Genomic DNA, 23,149 nt, shown 5'->3' with positions numbered 1-23,149 from the left:
TCATAATACAACTTTGATTTCTGGTACTTGTATTTTATATGTGTATATTTTTAGTATGTGCTGCTGAAGTGAGCACATTTATGTGTATATTTTATTTGGCCAGCTTTTTTAAAGAATTCATTACTTTCTAACCATAGAGCTCAGTATTCACAAAAGTCAACTTTGCTATTACAGTTACCTTGCTTGTGAATTCAGGAATCTTGACTTTGTTTCAAAAAAATTGCTAATCCTTACCATCTTATCTCCCACATCTTCAGGATATAAAGTAATTTATCTGGATGCTGGTAGATTAGGGGCATAGCAAATTAAAAACCTAGGTGTATGTATTCAAAACTGAGCATGTCTGGAGTCCGCTGTGAAGTGGCTGAAGAAAACAATATGCTAGAGACGAGCAGGGATGATAACCTGAAGCTTTTCCCATTCCTGTGGTCATTGCACCATTGGGTTTCAGGCAGTTTATAACCCATCTCCAGCCGAGAGACTTAAGGTTGGGGTGTGTTTGTCGAGGCCTCTTAAATATATTTAAAATGATTCTTCTCCTGAATGTCTTGTTTACATGTTACAATTGTCAACTTTGTGTTTTTGTAGAATTCCTTTGTGGGTCTGACAAACCTTGGAGCTACTTGTTATGTCAACACATTTCTTCAAGTATGGTTTCTCAACTTGGAGCTTCGGCAAGCACTATACTTATGTCCAAGTACATGTAGTGACTACATGATGGGAGATGGCGTCCAAGAGGAGAGAGGTTGGTGGGGACCATCTGGGAGAGCTCCCCTGTGCACCCGGATCACTTCTGAACCAACCGAAAGGGAGGGAACAGAAGAGCTTGCTGCCAGGCGTGGGGCTAGGTCTGTTATAAATGTAGTCAGGATTCAAAATAGTTTTCTTCTTTTCTAAGTATGTAAGAGCCTGATACAAGAAGTACATGCGATTCTTATAGCTTGGCAGCTTTCATTTATGTGGAACTTGGTGATGATTATAGTTCATTAGCTTCTGTTGGTTGATAAAGACATTACTTGGGGCTTTCACTGTGGTATAATGAGTTAAGCCACTACTTGCAATGCTGGCATCCCCTGTAGGGTGATACTGGCTTGAGTCCTGGTGCTCCACTTCTGATACACCTGGAAAAGCCGTAGAAAGAAAAGCCGTAGAAGACAGCCCAAGTCCTTGGGGGCACTGTCCCCTAATGGGGAGACCTGAAAGAAACTCTGGGCTCCCGACTTGAGCATAGCACATCCCTGGCAGTGTGGCCACTTGGAAAGTAAGCAGTGGATGCAAATTGCCCCTCTTTTTTTTTTGTCTTTCCTTCTCTCTGTAACTCAGCCATTCAAATAAATGAATAAATCTTAAAAGAGTAAGGCAGAAAAGGTTATTTTGCCTAATCTGAAAAATTTAATGAGTATATCAATGTAGCTACCGACTTTTATCCTGATTCCCAAAGTGAGTGATGATAATGTTCTCTAAAGTTATATCTAAACAAATTGACCACCAGCTACCAAAATGCTTCTGCACTCAAAAGAATTCATCTCAGATTATTTCTACTGCAATAAATTATTTTGTTTCTATGTAGTGTGTAACATAATTTTGCTAAGTTAGATTATTTTTAGAAATTTTTCTTTTGCAGTGGAGATCTGTGGTTCCATATTGTTCTCCTCATAGCTGGGAGTTGGTGCCACGGGTGTCCAAGATTTTACAGATCTGAGAGTTCTTTTTTTTTTTTTTTAAGATTTATTTTTATTATTTTTTATTGGAAAGGAGGATATACAGAGAGGAGAGACAGAGAGGAAGATCTTCCGTCCGTTGATTCACTCCCCAAGTGAGCGCAACGGCCGATGCAAAGCCGGTCCAAAGCCAGGAGACTCTTCTGGGTCTCCCACACGGGTGCAGGGTCCCAAAGCTTTGGGCCGTCCTCCACTGCTTTCCTGGGCCACAGGCAGGGAGCTGGAAGGGAAGCGGGGCTGCCGGAATTAGAACTGGCGCCCATATGGGATCCCGGGCGTGCAAGGCGAGGACTTAACCACTTGCGCCACCGCACCGGGCCCCGATCTGAGAGTTCTTATGGGAACTTTTGACTCTTATTCTCATCCATAAATCCTTTTATTATTATTATTATTTCAAAGATTTATTTTCTTTTCATTGCAAAGTCAGACATACAGAGAGGAGAGACAAAGAGGAAGATCTTCCTTCCGATGACTCACTCCCCAAGTGAGCTGCGCCCATCTGAAGCCAGGAGCCAGGAACTTCTTCCGGGTCTCCCACATGGGTGCAGGGTACCAAAGCTTTGGGCCGTCCTCAACTGCTATCCCAGGCTACAAGCAGGGAGCTGGATGGGAAGTGGAGCTGCCGGGATTAGAACCGCCACCCATATGGGATCCTGTCACGTCCAAGGTGCATTGAAGGCGAGCACTTTAGCCGCTAGGCTACTTTGCTGGGCCCTCAGTCGCATATTTAATATTTAAATGAGTCAGTAATATATGAATGATTACAGACATTGCTGAGCTCTGGTACCCTGCACAGTCACCCTCTGGAAGGAGTCACACACAGCTTGATCATTCAAGAGGAAGAGCCTCATGGGGGATGAGAGGCACAGTTGATATTCTAGTGCTCTCCACTGAGGAGGCTTTGCCTCTTAATAGCTGGCACAGGAGAAATACTTGAAGTAGGCAAAGAAGGATGGATTTGGAGCTGAGAAGCCTAAATTAATAACTAATACGGAAAAAACAACACTGCATCCCATTTTGGAGTTTAGTTCAAGTTCCAAAATCTCACTTGACCCAGCTTCCTGCTAATGCATTCCCTGGGGAGCAGCGGGTGATGGCTCAAACACTTGGCTCCCAGATGGAGTTCTGGGTTCTCCACTGCAGCTTGGCACAGCCCTTGCTGTTGCAGGCATTTGGGGAGTGAACCAGTGAATGGAAAATCTGTCTCCCTTTGCTTCTCAAATAAAATGAAAATAAACTATTTTAAATTGTTTTAGGGAGACTTCTGAGATCCATCCTTCCCCATTGTACACTCTTGCTAACTCATTAAAACTTGCAGCTCTAATTTTCATTGTGCTAATGGTTCCCTTCTCCTTAGGATTTTTATTTGAAAGGCAAAGTTGCAGAGAGAAAGGGTGGGAAGGGAGGTAGGGAGAGGGGAGAGAGAGATGGGGAGGGAGAGAGAGAAAGACATCTTGATCCACTGGGTCATTCCCCAAATGACCACAATGGCTGTAACTGAGCTGACCTGGAGCCAGGAGCTTCCTTTGGGTTGCCACATGGGTTCTGATGCCCAGGAACTTGAGCAATCCTCCACAGGTTTTCCAGACCATTAACAGGAACATGGGTCAGAAGTGGAGAAGCCTTCCTTTCCAGTTCCCTGCCTGAGGCTGGAGAAAGTAGTAAAAGATGGCCCAAAGTCTTGGGTTCCTGCACCTGTGTAGGAGACCTGAAAGAAGCTCCTGGCTTCAGATCAACTCAACTCCAGCCATTGCTGGAAAAAATTAAATAATTAAAACATGAAAATAATAAGAATTGGAGCAACCAGGACTAGAACCGGCACGCACGTCGGAAGTCAATTCTGTAAGTAGAGTGTTAGCTTGTTGAGTCACTGCTCTGGTTCCAAGCAAATAACTCTTGTAACAACAGACTTTTAGAAAAGAAACCAAAGTTAAAAAAAAATTATTGGAAATGTCGTTATCCGTCACGGTGGAAGTCTAGTTTCTCATCATCAGTTAGGGACTGTGCCACTGCACCAGCTCCAAGTAGTAGTTTATAAAAATGGTATTTTCTTTTAATAGATTATGAACCTCAAACGATCTGTGAGCACCTCCAGTACTTGTTTGCCTTGTTGCAAAACAGTAATAGGCGATATATTGACCCATCAGGATTTGTTAAAGCCTTGGGATTGGATACCGGACAACAGCAGGTACAAATTTTTTTTCCTTCCAGAGAAAATACCCAAGAATTCTTTAGGATATTTGTAAAGGAAGATGTTATGGAATATCTTTTTTTCCCTTGGTTTGATTCTCCAGCTGGCAGAATGTTCATTGTACAACCTATACTGGGCCTCTTCCGGGACAAGTAAATCTGGATGTCAGGGGCCTGGAGCAGCTGTGGAGACAGGCAGCCAGTGGAGGCGAGCTGTGCTGCACGGGCCCTGGGTCTCCCTCCTCCATCTCTTGCAGCTGTCTGCTTGGACCTCTGTCTGCATCTTCCTTCATTTGCATTTCAGCCTGCCAATTCGCTTCCTCCTCCACGTGGATCTCGTCGCGTGGAGGTGTCCAGGAAGATGGTACTATAGCAGAGATAGCTAGGATGTTTTTAGTATCTGCATTACACATTTCTGTTTCTGAAAACTGTTACATGGTCACAAATTGGTTTCATACAATTATAGTCCTTGTTTGTTGTTGTACACATATTTTTTAGAAGGATAATTTTATTTGTATTAGGAATATGAAAAGATATGACTTTTATTTTGTACTTTAGGATGCCCAAGAATTTTCAAAGCTCTTTATGTCTCTGTTGGAAGATACTCTGTCTAAACAAAAGAATCCAGATGTGAGGAACATTGTACAACAGCAGTTCTGTGGGGAATATGCTTATGTCACTGTGTAAGTCTGTTTCCAACTCTTTCATGATACCTAGTTTTCAGTTCTGTCCAAAGATAAAGCTTTAGAAGGGTTATCATGGGACTGAAATATTTATAGCAATACGTTTCCATGGCAGCATGTAAACAACTGACTTGACCATGGCAGCTGAGCTGGTCCAGGTATTGGGAGCTTTCTGGCTGAGCTGCTGCCGTTTGCTTCTTGGCTGTATGGTTAGACTGGAGCTGGCTATGGCACTAAGAGGAGATGTGTAAAATATCTTCATAAAATAGAAAGCCTTATCACTAGTACTAACCTCCTGCTAATTATGTTTTTAGTACGCAGAGTATTCTATGCCAGACAGCTAAAATTAAGGGTTACAAATGCTTCTGTCCAACTTTCTCAGATGCCGTACAATAGAACTTTTGCCACTTTCCCCACTGTCATAATAATTTTCTCATTCTTTTATTATAGTTGCAATCAGTGTGGCAGAGAATCTAAACTTCTGTCAAAGTTTTATGAACTGGAGTTAAATATCCAAGGCCACAAACAGCTAACAGACTGTATTTCGGAATTTTTGAAGGTATTCACATTTTTATGCATATATATTACTTCTGTTCATTAATAATTCAGTGCTGTTCTGAATGGTACTTGGATTTAGTGGATACATTCATCCACTTCAACTTTTTTGTGTGTGAGAAGTGTCTGATTAATGATCTAGAAAACTCGTTGCATCTCAATAGTTTTTAGGTGTTGTAAGTTATTTATGTGTAAATTTGTGTATATGTGGAACTTATAGCTTATTGCACAGCTTCCTATCTTACTCCTTCTTTGCTTTTCTTACTCCTGACATATCCACCACCATGCCAGAAGCTATCATTTAACAAATGCATTCAGCTTAATATTGGTGGAGAACCAGTTGTACTGTGCACCAGGTATTGTTCGCATGTTGGGGGTAACAGTAATGAACACGACAGACAAAAGTGGCCTTTGTGGAGCTCATAGTGTAGTGGTGAGGGTACCAGAGAGCAGCAGTAAGAGAATTGTAAGCAAAGTATAAGGTGTGTCAACCCTAATAAGTGCAGCAGGGAAGACTAAAGCATAGAAGGGTGCTGGGGAATATGGTAGCTGTGAGGGGGAGGTGGGTTCATTCTGAGTTAAAGTGATGAAGTGAAAGAATGAGCTGTATGAGAAGAGTGAGGAGCTAGAGAAGAGAAAGTGCTCATGGTTTAAGGACTGGCAAGGAAGTCGGTCTGGCGAGGGTGAGTAAGCCAGGGGGGCAGCTGATGGAAGTGCAAGTCAGAGAGGTAAGAACGGGGCCCAACAGAATGGGCCTTTGTTGGCATTAGGGGTTGTATTGTGTGTGTCACTGTTGATGGTGTTTCAGTATGAACAGGATAACTGGGCTGACTTAAAGTGTGATTAAGAGGGTTAGCTGAAAAGATGATGTTTGGAACTTGGATGCATTTTCAAAGTAGAAGTGGCAGTTTGTGATCAGCAAGAAGAGAGGAGGTACCATTGCTGAGATGGAGACAGTGCAAGGAGCACGCTTAGGAGAGGAGTGAAGAGTTTGTCTTTAGCGTGCTACATTTGAAAGATGTAGTTCCAGGGGGAAACAAGGCTGGGCAGAATCGCCAGGGGAGTGGAGAGAGGCGAGTACCTAGGATTGCACCTCACATCCTGGTGGTTAATGAACAGGGAAAAAGGAGCAACTGGCAAAGGAAGTTTGGAGGAGTAGAGCTGGCTGTTAAGAGGAAAATAAATGACTGGTGTCCTGGAAGACAAGGGAAGGTGGTGATGTCACCAGTATTCCATTGTTTGTGATAATAGTCTGTATCCAGAAACTAATACATATGTTTTAAAAGCCACGGCAACCTAGTTTCTGCGTTATTTCATTGGTTTTATCTTGTGATGATCTAATAAAGTTAAACACAGGTAGAAGTCACAATCTTTTATTCCAGTGTTTATATGTAGGCACACATGTATATATAATTTCTACCCAATTGTTTTTAACTTCTTAAAATATTTGGCAGCTTTGATGGTGTTGCATGCAAATTGATCATATCACAATTAAGTAGATACTGTTAATATTGCAATCCCTTATTTTGGTATTTTGATTTTTTAAAAAGATTTATTTTTATTGGAAAGGCAAATGTACAGAGAGGAGGAGAGACAGAGGAATTGGAATTGGTGCCCACATTGGATCCTGGCGCGTCCAAGGCGAGGACCTTACCCGCTACAGTATCGCGACGGGCCCTAGTAGTTTGATTTTGAAGCAGTTTGAATATAAGCTATGCTTTATATCAAGTTTTATCACTTGTTTTTATTCTTTCTTCCCTCTTAAACTGATGTCTTTCTTCTGATCAGGAAGAAAAGTTGGAAGGGGACAACAGATACTTCTGTGAAAACTGTCAAAGCAAACAGAATGCAACAAGGAAAATTCGACTTCTTAGCCTTCCTTGCACTTTAAACTTGCAGTTGATGCGTTTTGTCTTTGACAGGTAGTTTTCATTGTTCATTGAGACTATGTATAGAATTTTAACTTAGCCAGATGGCAAAATGATTATAACTAAAAACTCTAGATCTAGAATGGAAATTATGGGTAGAGCAAATGTGTTTCAGGATTTTATCATGGAATCTCTAAGTTAGCCAGGTGGAACTGGGAACCAGAAAAGGAAGGACTCTTATACTCTGAGAATTTATCTGGCAAGGAGCTTTATTTCCTTGGGGTCCTGTACTGTTTTGTATTTCAGGTTGTTTTGCTCGTAATAGTACTCCTTCCTGCTTCATTTCCGTAAAACCATTTACAATTAAAGACCATGCTTACACATGTGTATACCTTTATTAACAAGCACAAGTCTGTTTTATTTCATTAAATTGGGACTAGATTTTTGGGGTTAATGATGTGGACTCATACCATTTGATCGAGTTACAAAATAGCATTGTGTTTGAATCATACATGCTTTGGATCAACATTGCTAAGTATAGAAATTTGGCTTTTTACATTTGTTAAGGTAGTAGATACTATACTTTTGAGTTATGGTGGTTTTCAATATAATCAACTGTCCTTTTGGCCAGGCAAACTGGACATAAGAAAAAACTGAATACCTACATTGGCTTCTCAGAAATGTTGGATATGGAGCCTTATGTGGAACATAAAGGTAATGTTTTTTTCTAAGCAACAAAAACTAGTGTACAGCAGCAATTTGTGCTGTAGCACTTTATTGTTTTGGATTTGCTTTTTTTTTTGCATTTACTTTCATTAGTCAACGACTAGACTAGAGCTGTTAACTTCTGTTTTGAGAGTTTAAAAGCTTAACAGTGATTAGGTGGTTCATCAGTGCCTGAGTAATTAAAGCCAGGAGAAGAATTTGTGAAAAATGAAAAGGTGAGGTGGTGAGGTGGATGTGACGCTAGTGAGATGCCAGCATTGCAGATGGTAGCTTTACTCACTATGCAACAATCCTGGCCTCTGAGCACTTATTTGTATTGGAAAGGCAGAGCTGAGCTAATCCAAAGCTAGGAGCCCGAATCCTTTTCCAGGTCTCCCATGCATGTGCAGCGTCTCAAGGCTTTGGGCCACCCTTGAATGCTTTCCCAGGCCACAAGCAGGGAGCTGGATGGGAAGCAGAACTACCAGGATTAGAGCCAGGGACAAGGCATGCGTGTAATTATACTTGAGGCTCTGGATATCAGAAGTATTGTTAGGCAACATGTGCCTTGATCTCCCCTTCTCTTCTCTAGGCGGGTCATATGTGTATGAACTCAGTGCAGTCCTCATCCACAGAGGAGTGAGTGCTTATTCTGGCCACTACATCGCCCACGTGAAAGATCCACAGTCTGGCGAATGGTATAAGTTTAACGACGAAGACATAGAAAAGATGGAGGGGAAGAAATTACAACTAGGGATTGAGGAAGATCTAGGTAAAACCTTTAAGTTGTGAGTGCCCTTTTACAATATAAAATTTTTTACTGGAATTATTTGTCATAGATTATTATAAATTATTGACTAACAAGAATACTTAAGATTTGTAAAACATACAATCACAGAACTTCTTTTTGGTAATGTGCAATTTAAAAACATAAACTGATACTGCAGAGGTGGTTTCTCTACAGTCAGGCCTTCCGTAAAGCTTGAAGGCAAATCAGTTTTCACCAGGGTGACTGGGAGAGGTGACGTTGGAGATGGTGAGTCTTAAACTAAAATTGATGAATACTCAATTTATTGTGGAATTTACAGTCCTTTCTCTTAGATAGGTAAAGTTGTTAAGGACCCAATACTCTTAACAGTTTTAATTTTTTAAATTGGTGATAGCCTTTCTAAGTTGAAAATGGAGATGTAGCTGAAAGCGGCTGAAAGGAGTGAATAATTAGGTGTTGGTTTTAATAGGACTGTTTTTTTCTCAGGCTTGTTTGTTTTGTCTTTATCTTAGAGTGCTATATGACTGAAAACCTTGTTTGTGCCATCTTCTGTATGTGGGGTATCCTCAATTTTTAAAACGGGTTTAGAAAGACACCAGGCCTGTCATTTTCCCATTCTGCTGTTCCAGTAGTTTTGTTTTATACAGTATATATTGTAGTTTTCATTTGCCATTTTTAAGCAAAAAATTTTAAAAATGCTTACTCATTAAATTTTGTTAGACAATCATTATTGCATTCTGTACTGAACATTTAGGAGTCATTTTGTATTTCATGATAAATCATGATTATTGTGTTATCAGAAAATACTCACTGCTTTACATTCTGCCTTACTTAATATTTATGATTAAAAGTAAAGTAAATATTTAAATATACAATGACAATATGAAGTAGCGAATGTTGTATGTTGGGTTCGTCACAGATTCTGTGCTTCTACATTGAATTGTTGATGGGAGCTTTGTCTATTTTAGAAGTTGCCTTCTGTGCCATTCTTTAAGCAATGAACAAACTATGGACATTCTAATTAAGTCATGCTTTGATTTCTCCACCTCAGCAGAACCGTCCAAGTCCCAGACACGTAAACCCAAGTGTGGCAAAGGAACACATTGTTCACGCAATGCTTACATGTTAGTTTACAGACTACAAACTCGAGAAAAGCCCAACACGCCTGTGCAAGTGCCAGGTAAGATATTTTCTGCAATTGTATACAATGTTTTATTTACTTAGTATTTTGTTTATTTTATGTATTTGAAAGGCAGAGTTACAGAAGAGAGAAAAAATCTCTTTCAGCCACTAGTTTACCTAGGTGGCCTAAGCAGTTGGGTATATGCCAGTCTGTAGTCGAGAAATAGAAGTTTCATCCAGGTACCTCCTATGGGTGCTGGACACAGGTACTTGATCTGTCCTTCAGCACTTTTCCAAGTGCATTAGCAGGCACCTGGATTAAAAGCCAGGGTTCAAACTGGAACCCATATATGATGCCAATGTTGCAAATGGTACCTTACCCCCACTGTGCCACAACTTGGCCTACAGACAAATGTTTTAGAGTACCATACTCAAAAATGACAGGTGAGAGTGCTATTATTTATGATAATAGGTTGATAGAATATGGTGAATGTTGGAACAAATTACTATATAAATGATCACCAACTTGTTTTAAAGTGGCAATCTTTTGAAATGTAGTAACCATGGACAGTTACCTCTATTAACATCAAAGAGCAACATCAGCAAAGATAATGTGGACATGGGATTTTGCTCAGTTTGTAGAGTACTGGTAAGGTTTAGTTTGTAAAATGTCCTAGATTCAAAATCTAAAAGGAAGACTTATTCCAGCTCTGTGGTATTTCTTTTGAAGGTGTGTTTCTGAGCCATTTCCAGTGAGGCTACGGACAGTGAGGTGGAGGGAGCTCCTGTTACTGCTTTAGTGGCTGTCTTCAGTTTACTTTTTCCTTTAGGTTGGAGGTCTCTAGCAGGAAGGAAGACCACAGTAGGAAGTTGCCACCAATGTCTTAACCACTATGATACAATTTTCAGGTCAGCATGGCTCACTAGACGTCTTTGAAAGCCAGGATAAAAGTTGTTGTTTGTCTTTCTGTTTTGAATAGCCTTTCTTCAAGAGCTGGTAGATCGGGATAATTCCAAATTTGAGGAGTGGTGTATTGAAATGGCTGAGATGCGTAAGCAAAGTGTGGATAAAGGAAAAGCCAAGCACGAAGAGGTTAAGGAGCTCTACCAAAGGTTGCCTGCTGGAGCTGGTCTGTAAGATATTCTGGGACAGCACTGTTGCCATAAGTGCCTTGTTTCTATATGTTCACAGTGTATATGAACAGACTTTTCCCTACTCTTTGTTAAAACCCACTAAAACCAGCATATTCACTCTCAAATTGCTATGTAATCCAATGATGACTTGGTACTTGTGAAAATGGATTCACAGGTTGTAAGGTTAGGTCAGCACTGTACAGACATGACTCGTGCTGATATTTGTAATTTGTGAGATACTTCAGTGTTAAAGAACAGTGTGTTGGGTTACTGTGGAAACAGTTCACCTATTCCTTTTTTCTTTTTCTTTTGTTCTTTGTGCCTGACAGTATTAATAGGAACTCTTAAATATGGGTAAAAATTTGATATTTTTTTATGCTGATCCCTGATTTCTTTGGATTATCGTGCACTATCTAATACATTCCTTTAATGTATGTTTTATTCAACTTTATCTAGTATCTCTACGAAGAAACTGAAGTTTTTAAAAGTCTGATACTGTCTGTACTATATTTTGATTTGAATCTCTAAATCTTTTTAAAAACATTTATTGATGTGCTTACTTATTTGGAGGACAAAGCAGCAGGGAGGGAATTATTGATCTTCCCTCTGCTGGCTCAGTCCCTAAGTAGCTGCAGAAGCCAGGGCTTGGCTAAGCTGCAGCCAGGAGCTAGGAACTCCATCTTGGTTTCCCACATGGGTAACAGGAGCCTGAGTACTCAAACCATTGGCTGTTTGCTGCCTCCCAGAATATTCATTAGCTGGGAACTGGATCAAAAGTGAGCAGTTGGGAATCAAACTAAAGATCCATCATGAGGGCCCGGCAGCATGGCCTAGTGGCTAAAGTCCTCACCTTGAACGCACCGGGATCCCATATGGGCACTGGTTCTAATCCTGGCAGTTCTACGGAAGCTGGGAACATCCAGCTCCCTGTTTGTGGCCTCGGATGGCAGTGAAGGACAGCCCAAGTCCTTGGATTCCTGCATTTGCGTGGGAGACCTGGAAGAAGTTCCTGGCTCCTGGCATCAGATCAGCATAGCACCGGCCATTGTGGTCACGTGGGGAGTGAATCATTGGAAGGAAGATCTTCCTCTCTCTCTCCTCTCTGTGTATCTGACTTTGCAATGAAAATGAAATCTTTAAAAAAAAAAAAGATCCATCATGGGATGCAGGTATGAAAAACCGATCTAACCATCCCATCATGGGGTCCTGGCGCTACTTGTAGCATTAACTAACTAGTTGAGCCATTGTTGCCCCACTCCTCTCTAATTTCAGAGATGAGGAAAAACAGGTAGAAAGAGCGAGATCTTCTATTTTCTGATTCATTCACCAAAAAGCCAATAAAGCTAGGACTGTTCCAGGAGCTCAGAACTCCATCCAGGTTGCTCATGTTGGTGACAGGGGCCCAAGAACTCTGGCCATCCCATATGGAATGCCAGTGTTACATAGGTGGCAGGCCCAACCCATCACACCACAGTGCCAGCTGCTACCTTTGCCTTTTTGCTTGACCATGTTCTGAGCGTTTGTAATTCAGTACATGTGGCTTTGTGATGAGATAGCTCTCTCCCAGTTGATAGCTGGCTCTTCATGCACCTGAAACACTATGCTGAGGTAGTGTGCCGGATCACAAGGGCTAACGGACTGTCTGAGAGCCTCCCTTTCTTTAGTGCAGAAATATCTGCTATACCCAAATCTTGCCGCAAGCAAAATCCTGTTGAATTTTGAAAAGTTGTGCTCAATTTCTATTCTCAGGGAGGCTTTGAGAGAGCTCTCAGTGCAGGCCTTGGTAGTTACAGGCATCAAAAATGTAACAAGACCTCTATCCGCAGTCGCTCTTCTTCCCTGGGCCCCCAGCATACTACACTGAAGTCTGGAAAGCTGGCCGAGTCGATAATAAAAGATGTGCTGAATCAGTCTCTGCTCTCTTATTTTCTCACTATAATTTGTACATGACTTTTTTTTTTATATTGAATTCATACTGTACTATCCAAAAACAACAAGCTTCTCTAGGAAATTCTGTGTAGTGGAAAAGGCTGCCTTGAACTAAGCCTCTCTGAATCAGCTTGTTGCTGAATAGTAAACTGTGACAGGAAGGAGAGTTTGAAGTTTCTCCCTTGACAGGATTGACTGTTTCCTGTGTCATGGTGCTTGTGGTTTATTCTTCCAGTTAGCAGTTGGCAGGTATCGCCACCTGACTCAGCCCTCCCAGCTGCTTGGGAAGTAGAACATGGAGGGAATTGCAATCCTTTGCCCATTTTTGGTAGCCGTTCAGTTACTCACTCAACATTGTCATCACTGTGGCTTCTTGGGCAAAGGATGCTTATGCCAAGACTTTTGCTTTCCTCTCAAAGATCACTTAACTTAGCATTCCTGGTACCCACAGTACACTTTCTGATTTATCAAACTTGGTAAATAGCTAACAAAATTGGGAAATGTTTGGAATGTAACTTACAGTACTATTATATATTAGAAACGCTACAACTCTGCTACCTGTATTACATTTAAGGCTTCCTCTTTTATGTGGTGTGTGAATGTGCGATTAATTTCTGTGAGGTAGCTAGAAGGCAAATATTGTTACCTTCGTTTAATAAATAAAATACCTGAACCGTACAGAGCGTAAGTGTCCTGCTGCTCTTTACCTTCTCGGCAGCAGCACTCGGGCTGGCCCCTGCTCTCTGCTCGCACGTCTCTTCTGCTTGGGCTTTGCTGCTCATTTCACCACATCCAGGGTCAACAGTTCCAAATTTTGCTCTTAATAAACTACACTAAGGCAAAGGTTAGCTTTCTTCATGGGTAGCTCAGCAGAGTAGAACGTTGCTTCAATTGGATTTTGTGGTGAAGTCCCCTTCAGATTTTATCAGCAGTATTACGCAGTACAAACTGGTAAATTCAGCCTCTGTGTTCTTTTTCTCATTTGATTTTTATTCGTTTTTATTATATTTTTGACAATCTTTACATAGTTAATTAGGGTAAAAAGATTCAAGGGCTAACGGAAAGTGGGCAAGACCATTTCCACATTGTTTCCTTCCTGTATCTGAGGTAAAGGGGGATATCCTGTTTTACGATGGGACTCACTGGGACTCTTCGTAAGGGATCAAAGCTGGTCCTTTATTTTTCCATTTTTCTTTTTCCCCTAATTAAACCTCTTATTTGAGGTATCAACTGTGGCCGGTTTTTGCAATTATCAATTCAGAATTGATAATTCAGTTCTAGTATTATTCATCCGTGAACCTGTTTAAAGTAGATTACTTTCTTAGGCAGAAATGCATGGACTAGAACATGATGTAGATTTGTATCGGGATAGTGAGCACCTTTCCTTAGTTGATATCAGCTTCGTCATGGATGAGGCCAAGCTTGTCGATTCCAGTGGGCTAATAAGATTTAATTTTTAAAAGGCGTCTTTACTTGAAAGAGTTAAAAAGGGAAACAGGGAGAAATCATCCCTCTGTTGGTTCACTTCCCAAACAGCCACAAGATCTGAGCTGGACCAGGGATATTGTGGGAGTCTACAACTCCCATCTAGGTCTCCCATGTGGTGGCAGGATCCAAAGTGCATTAGTAGGGAGCTGCAAGAGCCAAGGCTTGAACCGATGCACATGGTAGGTGCAGGTATCACAGCCGTCATTTTAACTCGCCAGCCTTGTGACAGGTTCTGTGCTAGAACTTGGTCTAGCATCTCAGCTTTCAAGTGTATGAATATATCACATCTTTGTGAAGTGTTGGAATAAATGTAGTAGGAGTTGAGGTTGCATGCTTTACAAACCATTGTGGATTACAAATTGTACACGTATCCTGATTAAAGACACTTCTGTAAGTTGCCTCCTGCAGAAAGAATATGGATAACAATGCCAACTGGTCCCCTAGGGTAGAGTATCCCCCAGGGATACTCTGCAAGGCTCCTGTAATTGGGGGAGGTCCATTTCCTGCTCATCAAATGGTTTTCTGCTAACTTTGGACAGTTTGTGGTTCTTTGTTTTGTTTAGGAAAATGAATGTGTCACATAGAAGGAAAACTCTAAAAATACATAGATTTTTTTGCCTTGCTTTCTTCCCCAGAACCCTATGAGTTTGTCTCCCTGGAATGGCTCCAGAAGTGGTTGGATGAATCTACACCTACCAAGCCTATTGATAATCATGCTTGCCTGTGTTCCCATGACAAGCTTCACCCAGATAAAATATCCATCATGAAGAGGATATCTGAGTATGCGGCCGACATTTTCTATAGTAGATACGGAGGAGGTCCAAGACTAACTGGTAATTCCGGATGTCGTCTTGTCTGCTTAAGAAAGTGTAGTGTGTTAAGTCTTGCAGTCTCATGAGTGAGCATCAGAATGATTTTGCCTTAACCATCAGACTTAGTGTTCCTTACACTTAGCAACTCTTTGTAGAAGTTAAGCAACTTATGCTATTCATGAAACATTGGTTTTTGTTTTTGTTTTTGTCTCCCTTGTCTCAAAGATAGGTGTTTGAAGGGAAAACATGTGGTAGAATTTGTTGGTTTGCATATGGTTTTGAACCTTCATGTGGTGGATTCCTTGTCTATAACTTTGTGTTATGGCATCTTCTGTAGAAGCTGCTTGAGTCTGCCTTGAATGTGGAGCTTCGGTCTGCCACTCCTCTTTGACACGTAATTCTTTTCACAGAGCAGTTGACAGTATAGGCCCTGCCTACCTTGTGTCTGTAGATCAGGCTAAGGAAATCGCAAGGCACTTCCCTCACCTCTCCTCCACTGAAATTAAATGATATCTTCTGATCCAGTGCAACACACTGAATAAAAGTAGCATTTAGCCACAAGCTTCTGGACACGTCACAAGTTTTACTTTTTAAATTTACTTATGTTTTACAAATAATGCAAAGATGCTTACAATTCCTGGAACTTCTGTGTATTTTTAATTAGGCCTTCTTTTTCCGTGCCTTGAGGATCAGATCTACACGAATGTCGTTAAATGTGTAGGCATCAGAAATATGGAGTACTCTCCTCCCTAGAGCCTGTTTACACCTAAGCCTATAGCAGCTGTAGCAAAATGTTAGTACATTGTAACATTTGACATCTGCACAGTTGGCAATGCAGACTATCTTCTTGTGCCTATCATTGAGATAACCTAGATTGTATGCTAGTTCATCGAGATTTGTCCAGAGCTTTTCTGTGTTTTGTAAAATGGGAATTCGTCAAGTGAATGAACTCATTTCCTTTCTCTCTGGCCTGCAGTGAAAGCTTTGTGTAAGGAATGTGTAGTGGAGCGATGTCGTGTGTTGCGTCTGAAGAACCAGCTAAATGAAGATTATAAAACTGTTAGCAATCTGCTCAAAACAACAGTAAAGGGGTATGTTGCGCAGTATGCATTGTTGACGATAAACAGACTGAAGAAGTTAACAGGCAAGCAGCTTATTGTGCATTGAAAACAGGAGAGATGAAGACTGAGAAGATCCCAAGGAGGGTCACTGCACGAGGGTCATTTCTGTATCTGTGACAAAGAGAAAGGAGGTCAAATCAGACCGCCTTGCAACTGCATTCTGCCCATTGGGGGAAACAGTGGTGTGTGTCTGAGGCAGAACATTAGTCTGTGCCCTGGCATTGCATGAAGTGGGAAAAACAACCTTGTGAAGGGGCGTGTGTTCCCTTTGGTGAGACTGCAGCGCATTATTGAAATTGGCTACTCAAGTACGCCCTTGAGTATGTTGAGCTCTACTGCATAGAGAATCAGTCGGATAGGGTAGGGGTAGGACTTGACTTTTTGTCCCCAGAAAGAATATTCTAGTCATTCCAAACAAGCAACATGGGCCTGCACTTGTGCGTGTGTGAATGTCTTTGTACCAGCTTAAAAACGTATCTGAATGTATTTGTGTATGGCCAGCAAAAGAAGGTACCCTTTGGATGTAATGGTGTAAATGCAAATGAGGTGAAGAGACGCTAGAAATTTATGATGGAAGTAAAATATTAGTTACCTGCAGTTCAGTGCAAGGTATGAGAATCACTAAAAGAAGTATATAAAGAAATTGTGTGCAAGTAGCTGTTTTCAAATGTGAATTCATTTAGCACAGGCATGATATAACGTTCTCTCTGTTCCACAGTAGTGACGGGTTTTGGGTGGGGAAGTCCTCCTTGCGCAGCTGGCGCCAGCTAGCTCTTGAGCAACTGGATGAACAAGATGGTGAAGCTGAGCAAAGCAACGGGAAGATGAATGGTACCAGCTTCAACAAAGGTACGGACTGAGAGAGAAACGTGGGCCCACTACCCATGCACATCATTTTGTTTTATTTATTCATTCATTTAGAAGTCAGGGCTGCAGAGCACTCTATCCACTGGTGTGTTCACTAAGTATTCTGATGGTAGGGGTTGGCCAGACCCAAACCAGGAATTTACCTGTTCCAAAGTCCTCCATTTGGCTAATGGGGACACAACTACTTGGGCCATCGCCTGCTGCCTTCAGGATACTGCCATCAGCAGGAAGGGCCTGAATCTAGATACTGGAATGTGGAATATGGACATTGTAGGCAATGGCTTAACCACTATGCCAAAGGCACTCCCCACCCAGCACCAACTCCCATGTATTTGAGGGCAACTTTTAATCAATCAAAGCTCTTCAAAAATAGCTTAATGTCAAAGACAGACTTGTATTATTTTAAATTCAGCAAGGAATTTCAAGTAGAGGGCTCCAATGTAAATAAAACATAAATTTGATTAGTACATTATAAGACAAAGTCGTTGAAATTATTTTGAAATTTTAAATACGGGGGCTTGCAATTGGCTTAACTGGCTAATCCTTCACCTCGGAGCACCAGCATCTCTAATGGGCATCAGTTTTCCATCCGGCTCCTTGTTTATAGCCTGGGAAAACATTGGGACCTTGCACCTTGTTAGAGACACCAAAGAAACTCTTGGTTCCTCACTTCAGATCAGCCCTTCCTGGTCATTGTCGGGGAGTGAACTAGCAGAAATAAGAATTTTCACTGTGTCTCTCCTTCTCTCTGATAATCTTTCTTTCCAATAAAAAACTAGACCTTTAAAACTTTTTTAAAAATTGGGATGATTGGTTTGGTGATATTTACTAATTTAGCGGTTTTCCTGGTTCGAGGGTAGTAGTCTCAAAGTTCTCTTTTTGTCAAAGGGTTTTTTTTCCCACAATCTTTTACTAAAGATTTATTTAACTTTATTACAAACTCAGGTATACAGAGAGGAGGAGAGACAGAGAAGAAGATCTTCTGTCCCTAAGTGACCGCATTGGCCGGTGCTGTGCTGATCCAAAGCCAGGAGCCAGGAACTTCTTTCCAGGTCTCCCACATGGGTGCAGGTATCCAAGGACTTGAGCTGTCCTCCACTGCCTTCCGAGGTCACAAGCAGGGAGCTGGATGAGAAGCAAGGCCACTGGGATTAAAACCAGTGCCCATATGGGATCCCGAAGCATTCAAGGCAAGGGCTTTAGTCGCTAGGCCCCCATGCCAGGCCCATTAGCTTTAGTTTTATTGTCATTTGGAGATCCATACTCTAGTTAGTCTCAGCACTGTATTCCATATTCAATATTTGTTTGCTACCTGTTGGAGCCTCCATATCTCTGATGCCTTGATGTTAACTCACCAAAAAATATTTTGCTTGCTGCTTTCAGGGCCATGTGCTATTCTCTCATTCAAAAACTTTAAAAGCTTGAAACAGCATAAATATACCAGAAGAATTTCTAAGCTTTACATAAGATATAGTCATTTAAATGGTGGTACTCATTTGGATTCAGTTGTACAACTCCCTATCAAAATATTCCATTCATTCATTTTATTTCAAGTTTTTCCAGTTAGTATGTAAGCCCAGGAACAGTAAACACCTTGGCATGCCCTCCTACCTGCAGCTTTGCCTGGTTTTCAGATTGTTTCAGAGAAATAAGTTCCCAAAATTTCTGGATCAAGGAATTGGTACTTGTTAATTGCTACATCCTGAGCATATTGATTTTATTGTTAAATACTTTCCAGAAAGCATCTTAAGGGGTTCGTTTCTGTGTCCAGTTTAAGCGAAAGCTACTTAATTGTGTATTTTTATTTTATTTGGAAGTCTGAGAGAGATGTTTCATCTACTTGTTCACTATGCAAATGCATGCAATTGTGGGGGCAGGTTTGGGGGAGAAAGACAAGCTGGGAGCTAGGAAGGCAATCCAGGTCTCCTGTGTGGGAGACAGAGACCGAGTTGTCATCTGCCGTCTTCAAAAGCTGGATTGGGCATTATGAAGCTGGGAGAGAGGCGTTGTAGCCAGTGACCTGATTGCTGTGCCACATACATACCCAGCTCTGACACTTCAGTAGACATAAAAAGTACATCTAGTCATATCTGTCAGGTCCTTGCCTTGCCCATTTCTTGAGATTTTTAACTTGTATGCATTAAGTATAGACATAGCATATAATGTATATATATTGTATTAGAATGTCTTCAGTAAGTATAAGTTCAATCCATGGATCAGTGTTCTGATCTCTTGAAACTAAAGATTTGCTAATGTCTTCGGTAGACACCAGTATAAGCTGATGGTAAAATGCAGTAGAAGAGTGGGAAAGCAGAGAAAGAGTTGTGAACAAAAAAAGTTCTTGTCATATAGTATGTTCGATTCTTTAAGTTTTAATTCTGTTTGCCTTTAAAGCTCTCTGTTCAGGCTCTAAAAGTAGGTGGAAGGAAATGATATGAAGGTGATTAATTTGGTTTGTGACACAGTACTCTCAAATTATTTTTCAGATTGAGAAAAGGCACATTTTTTTACATAACTATCACTGAGATATTTTTTTCGTTTTAAGGAAAGAAATGTGAAAGTTGTTAGCAACTTTCAGAATGCTTTAAAATGTTCTTTGTCAGAAACTGCGGAATAGTTTATATTCTACTTTGAAATGGAAACATACCCAATTCAGAGTAATTATTGTGTGTGTGTCTTTTAATTAGATGAATCAAAGGAAGAACGAAAAGAAGAGGAAGAGGAGTTAAACTTCAATGAAGACATTCTGTGTCCACATGGTAAGGTGGAAGCGTAAGTCTTTTGCTAGTTTAACTTCAGCATATTTTGCTAAATGCCTTGTCTTTCATCTTGATCTACTGTGGCAGCCATAGTGAATCAATGTGCTTGATGTTACTTTTTGTTTAAAAAAAATTATCCATTTATTTAGTCAAAAAGCTTAGTCAGAGAGAGAGGTATCTTATTCCTCTGGTTCACTACTCAAATTGCTGTAATAGCCCAGGCTGGGCCAGACTGAAGTCAGGGGCCAAAAGAACTCTCTCAGGGTCTCCCATGCATGTGGCTGGGACCCAGTGTATTTGTTTTTAATGTTTCAGTTTGTTTATTTTATTTATTTGTTTGAAAGGCAGAGAGAGAAACGGGTCTACCATCAGCCAGTAGCTGCCCCAGTTCCTCATCAGCCAGGGCTGAGGTCACCTGCTACCATGGGCTACATCTCCTATATTGGTGGCAGAGACGCAACTGCTTGAGTCAGAAGCAGAACCAGGACTCAACTCTGTAAAAGTTTTTTTTTTTTTAATATTTATTTATTATTATTTTTTTATTGGAAATGCGGATATACAGAGAGGAGAGACAGAGAGGAAGATCTTCTGTCCGATGATTCACTCCCCAAGTGAGCGCAACGGCCGATGCTATGCTGACCCGAAGCCAGGAGACTCTTCCGGGTCTCCCACGCGGGTGCAGGTTCCCAAAGCTTTGGGCCGTCCTCAACTGCCTTCCCGGGCCACAGGCAGGGAGCTGGATGGGAAGCAGGGCTGCCGGGATAGATAGAACCGACGCCCATATGGGATCCCGGTCATGCAAGGCGAGGACCTTTAACCACTTGCGCCACCGTGCCGGGCCCAAAAGTTATGATTTAATTAAAATTTTTATTTGTTTGAAAGAATGAATGAAAGGGGAGAGAACAGCAGTGGAGATATTTCATCAATGTGATTCACTGCCCAAATGGCCACATTGACTGGGGCTGGGCCAGGCTGAAACATCTGATAACTGGAGCATCTTCTAGGTACCAGACGTGGATGCAGTAGTCCAAGCACGCAGGCCTCGTTCCATTGGTTTCCAAAGCACATTAGTACAGATCCGAATCGGAAGCAGATCATTCAGGCACCCATACAGGATGCAGGGACCACAGAGAGTGGGTTAACTTGCCATGCCACAGCACCGGCCCACGATGGTTTAATTTCTTAGACATTCATTATCTGACTGCTGTGTACTGTGTCTTCAGCATGCGACACTCTGCACTCTGCGTGGTCTTGTGTGTGTCCCTGTCTTACTTGAGTCTTTGTAATCACTTGAAGCATACGTATAGTTGTGTTACTTTGTGAAATTGAAGAAATAACGTTAAAAAATAACATTTTTTGGTGCTGAGTTTCTCAACACGTTACAAATAATTGTTCATTATTGTGTGATACAGACTGCATTCAGATATATTAAATGTTACTAAACCAATGGGGAGCTGAGAACAGACATAAGATGAAGAAATAGTGCAAAGGCCTTTAAGTTCCTTTACCAACTAGATCACGGCGAAAGGACTTGTTCAAATTGTTTCCTGATTTCAGAATTAAATTTGTTAAATAATCCACATCCACTTACGCAGCGCTGACTATCTCAGGGCAGCCAACCTCAGAGCACCAGCTTGAGTTCTGGCTGCTACACTTCTGATCCAGTTTCCTGCTATTACCTTTGGGAAGGCAGTGAGTAATGGCTCAATTCCTTGGGCCACTGCCAACCATGTACAAGGGCTGGATGAGATCCTGGCATTTAGCTTTGACCTGGTCCACGACTGACTGTTGGCAGGCCTTGTGAAATGAGCCTTTGACTGGAAAGCTGATCTGACTCCCTCCTTCATCTCTCTCCTTTTCTCCCTTTTCCTCTCCGTTTCAAATAAGTAAATCTTAAGAAAAAAGCAAGGTGTCACATCCATTATGTCTTTGAAGTTGTCTGCAGATAGAGACAGCAAAGTGCACTGGTAGGTTCATGTTGCCATGCTTTGTTCCCTCTTTTTCTGAACTAGAAGAGATACACAGTGAATCCTTTTTTTGTGGCTGTATTGTATTTCACCATAAGGATGATAAACAAGCTTGTCTAAGTTAGTGGTCTGCAGAGTTACTGATTGCATTTTCAGTAAGTCTAGGTTTGTAGCAGTGCTTTCCAAATTAAAAACATTGACTTCTTAAGGAAAAAAGAACCACTGCAGAACTGCTGGATGCTATGAGTAACGAGTGTATGTCAGAATATTTAACAACCTGCTTGGAAATAAAATTCAGCCTTATGAGCTAAATTTTCTAGTACAGACTTTGTTAAAGGAGACAAAATGTAAATAATTAAAAGTTCAGAAGGAGGGAAAGCTTGAATGTTAAGCTTGCGTTTCAAGCCATTAGACATGGGTTCCGCTTGGATGGCACAGGCCGGGGCCCATGGTGCAGCTGCGCTACTCCACAGTTGGTGACTTGGATCTAGTCTGTCTGCCTCACAGTTTGACGTTTAAGAACTCTATCAGTGCCTTGCCAGTAAGCTCAGAAACACATCTGTGCTTTGAAATGTAAAGGTGCAATTCCTGGAGGTGATGCATGTGGGGACGTAAGTGTAGCTCATTAATGTGCCACTTGGGAACAGTTGAAGCAATCAAAACTAGAAGCAGAAATAGAGGCAGATGAGAGGCCGTAGAAACCTGGATGGAGGGTGGCAGGAACTGAAGCGGGGACCACCAAGGTGCCTTCCTGCCATCTGCCAAGAAAAAGAAAGATGGTCATGACCCATAGCAAGTATTATTCTTGTTGCCTTCTGGGATTTTGAAGCTCTAAGTTGGTCTCTGAATCAGGTTGCAAGTTTTAGCAAGCAAATTGGAAGTAGAAATGGTTGCACTGGCTTCATTGCTTCTCTTGAAACTAACAACTTAAGGCAGATCAGAGAGGGCTGGTAACAATCTTGAAAATATAATTTCAGTGGCACTCTGATGGGAGAAGTCTGTAGGAAATCATGGCCTTTGCATGTTGGGTGAAGGAAGTGTGCTACAGCCCCTTCCACCGCGCCTGGAAGGCAGTAAGCTGCTGTGCTTCCTTTCTACCAAGTGGGAGAAAACACATACTTGATTTTTTATGTTGCGTTTTTTTTTTTTTGCAGTTCAGACCCAACTTAGATCCAGGATGTGAGATAGGAATTGGTGACTATCTCCTAGAAAAGAGAAATATTCCAGCTTATTAAGAAAGAAATTCCCAATCTATATCTTTTTCAGTCTATTTTTCTTTCATGTGATTCCCCCCACCCAGGAGAGTTATGCACATCTGAAAATGAAAGAAGGCTTGTTTCTCAAGAGGCCTGGAGCAAGCTGCAACAGTACTTCCCGAAAGCTCCCGAATTTCCAAGTCATAAAGAATGTTGTTCCCAGTGCAAGGTACTGTGAGCTCCACTAACATCTGAGCAAAGGG

The 23,149-nt window shown here is 41.4% G+C and overlaps 1 protein-coding gene across 6 annotated transcripts in view; it reads left to right on the top strand.

Moving 5' to 3' along the window:
- USP48 (ubiquitin specific peptidase 48) overlaps positions 1-23,149 on the top strand; it is a 57,953-nt gene that overhangs the window by 17,493 nt on the left and 17,311 nt on the right. For 2 of the 6 annotated variants that reach the window (XM_040988049.1, XM_040988044.1), the window contains exons 3-16: positions 589-745; positions 3,782-3,909; positions 4,470-4,594; positions 5,045-5,153; positions 6,938-7,071; positions 7,649-7,731; positions 8,315-8,494; positions 9,543-9,671; positions 10,594-10,743; positions 14,800-14,997; positions 15,953-16,067; positions 16,816-16,946; positions 19,652-19,723; positions 22,991-23,115. In XM_040988049.1, the coding sequence (XP_040843983.1) occupies positions 589-745; positions 3,782-3,909; positions 4,470-4,594; positions 5,045-5,153; positions 6,938-7,071; positions 7,649-7,731; positions 8,315-8,494; positions 9,543-9,671; positions 10,594-10,743; positions 14,800-14,997; positions 15,953-16,067; positions 16,816-16,946; positions 19,652-19,723; positions 22,991-23,115 (1,836 nt within the window). The remainder of the gene's footprint in view (positions 1-588; positions 746-3,781; positions 3,910-4,469; positions 4,595-5,044; positions 5,154-6,937; positions 7,072-7,648; positions 7,732-8,314; positions 8,495-9,542; positions 9,672-10,593; positions 10,744-14,799; positions 14,998-15,952; positions 16,068-16,815; positions 16,947-19,651; positions 19,724-22,990; positions 23,116-23,149) is intronic. The other 4 variants (XM_040988048.1, XM_040988045.1, XM_040988047.1 and 1 more) reach the window with 4 other exon arrangements.

The sequence above is a fragment of the Ochotona curzoniae genome, unplaced genomic scaffold (assembly GCF_017591425.1).
Source record: "Ochotona curzoniae isolate NIBS_2020 unplaced genomic scaffold, NIBS_Ocur_1.0 contig_4792, whole genome shotgun sequence".
In the NCBI taxonomy this organism is placed as follows: Eukaryota; Metazoa; Chordata; class Mammalia; order Lagomorpha; family Ochotonidae; genus Ochotona; species Ochotona curzoniae.
Note: the sequence above shows the minus strand (reverse complement) of the source record. Positions and strands in the feature narration are given on the sequence as shown.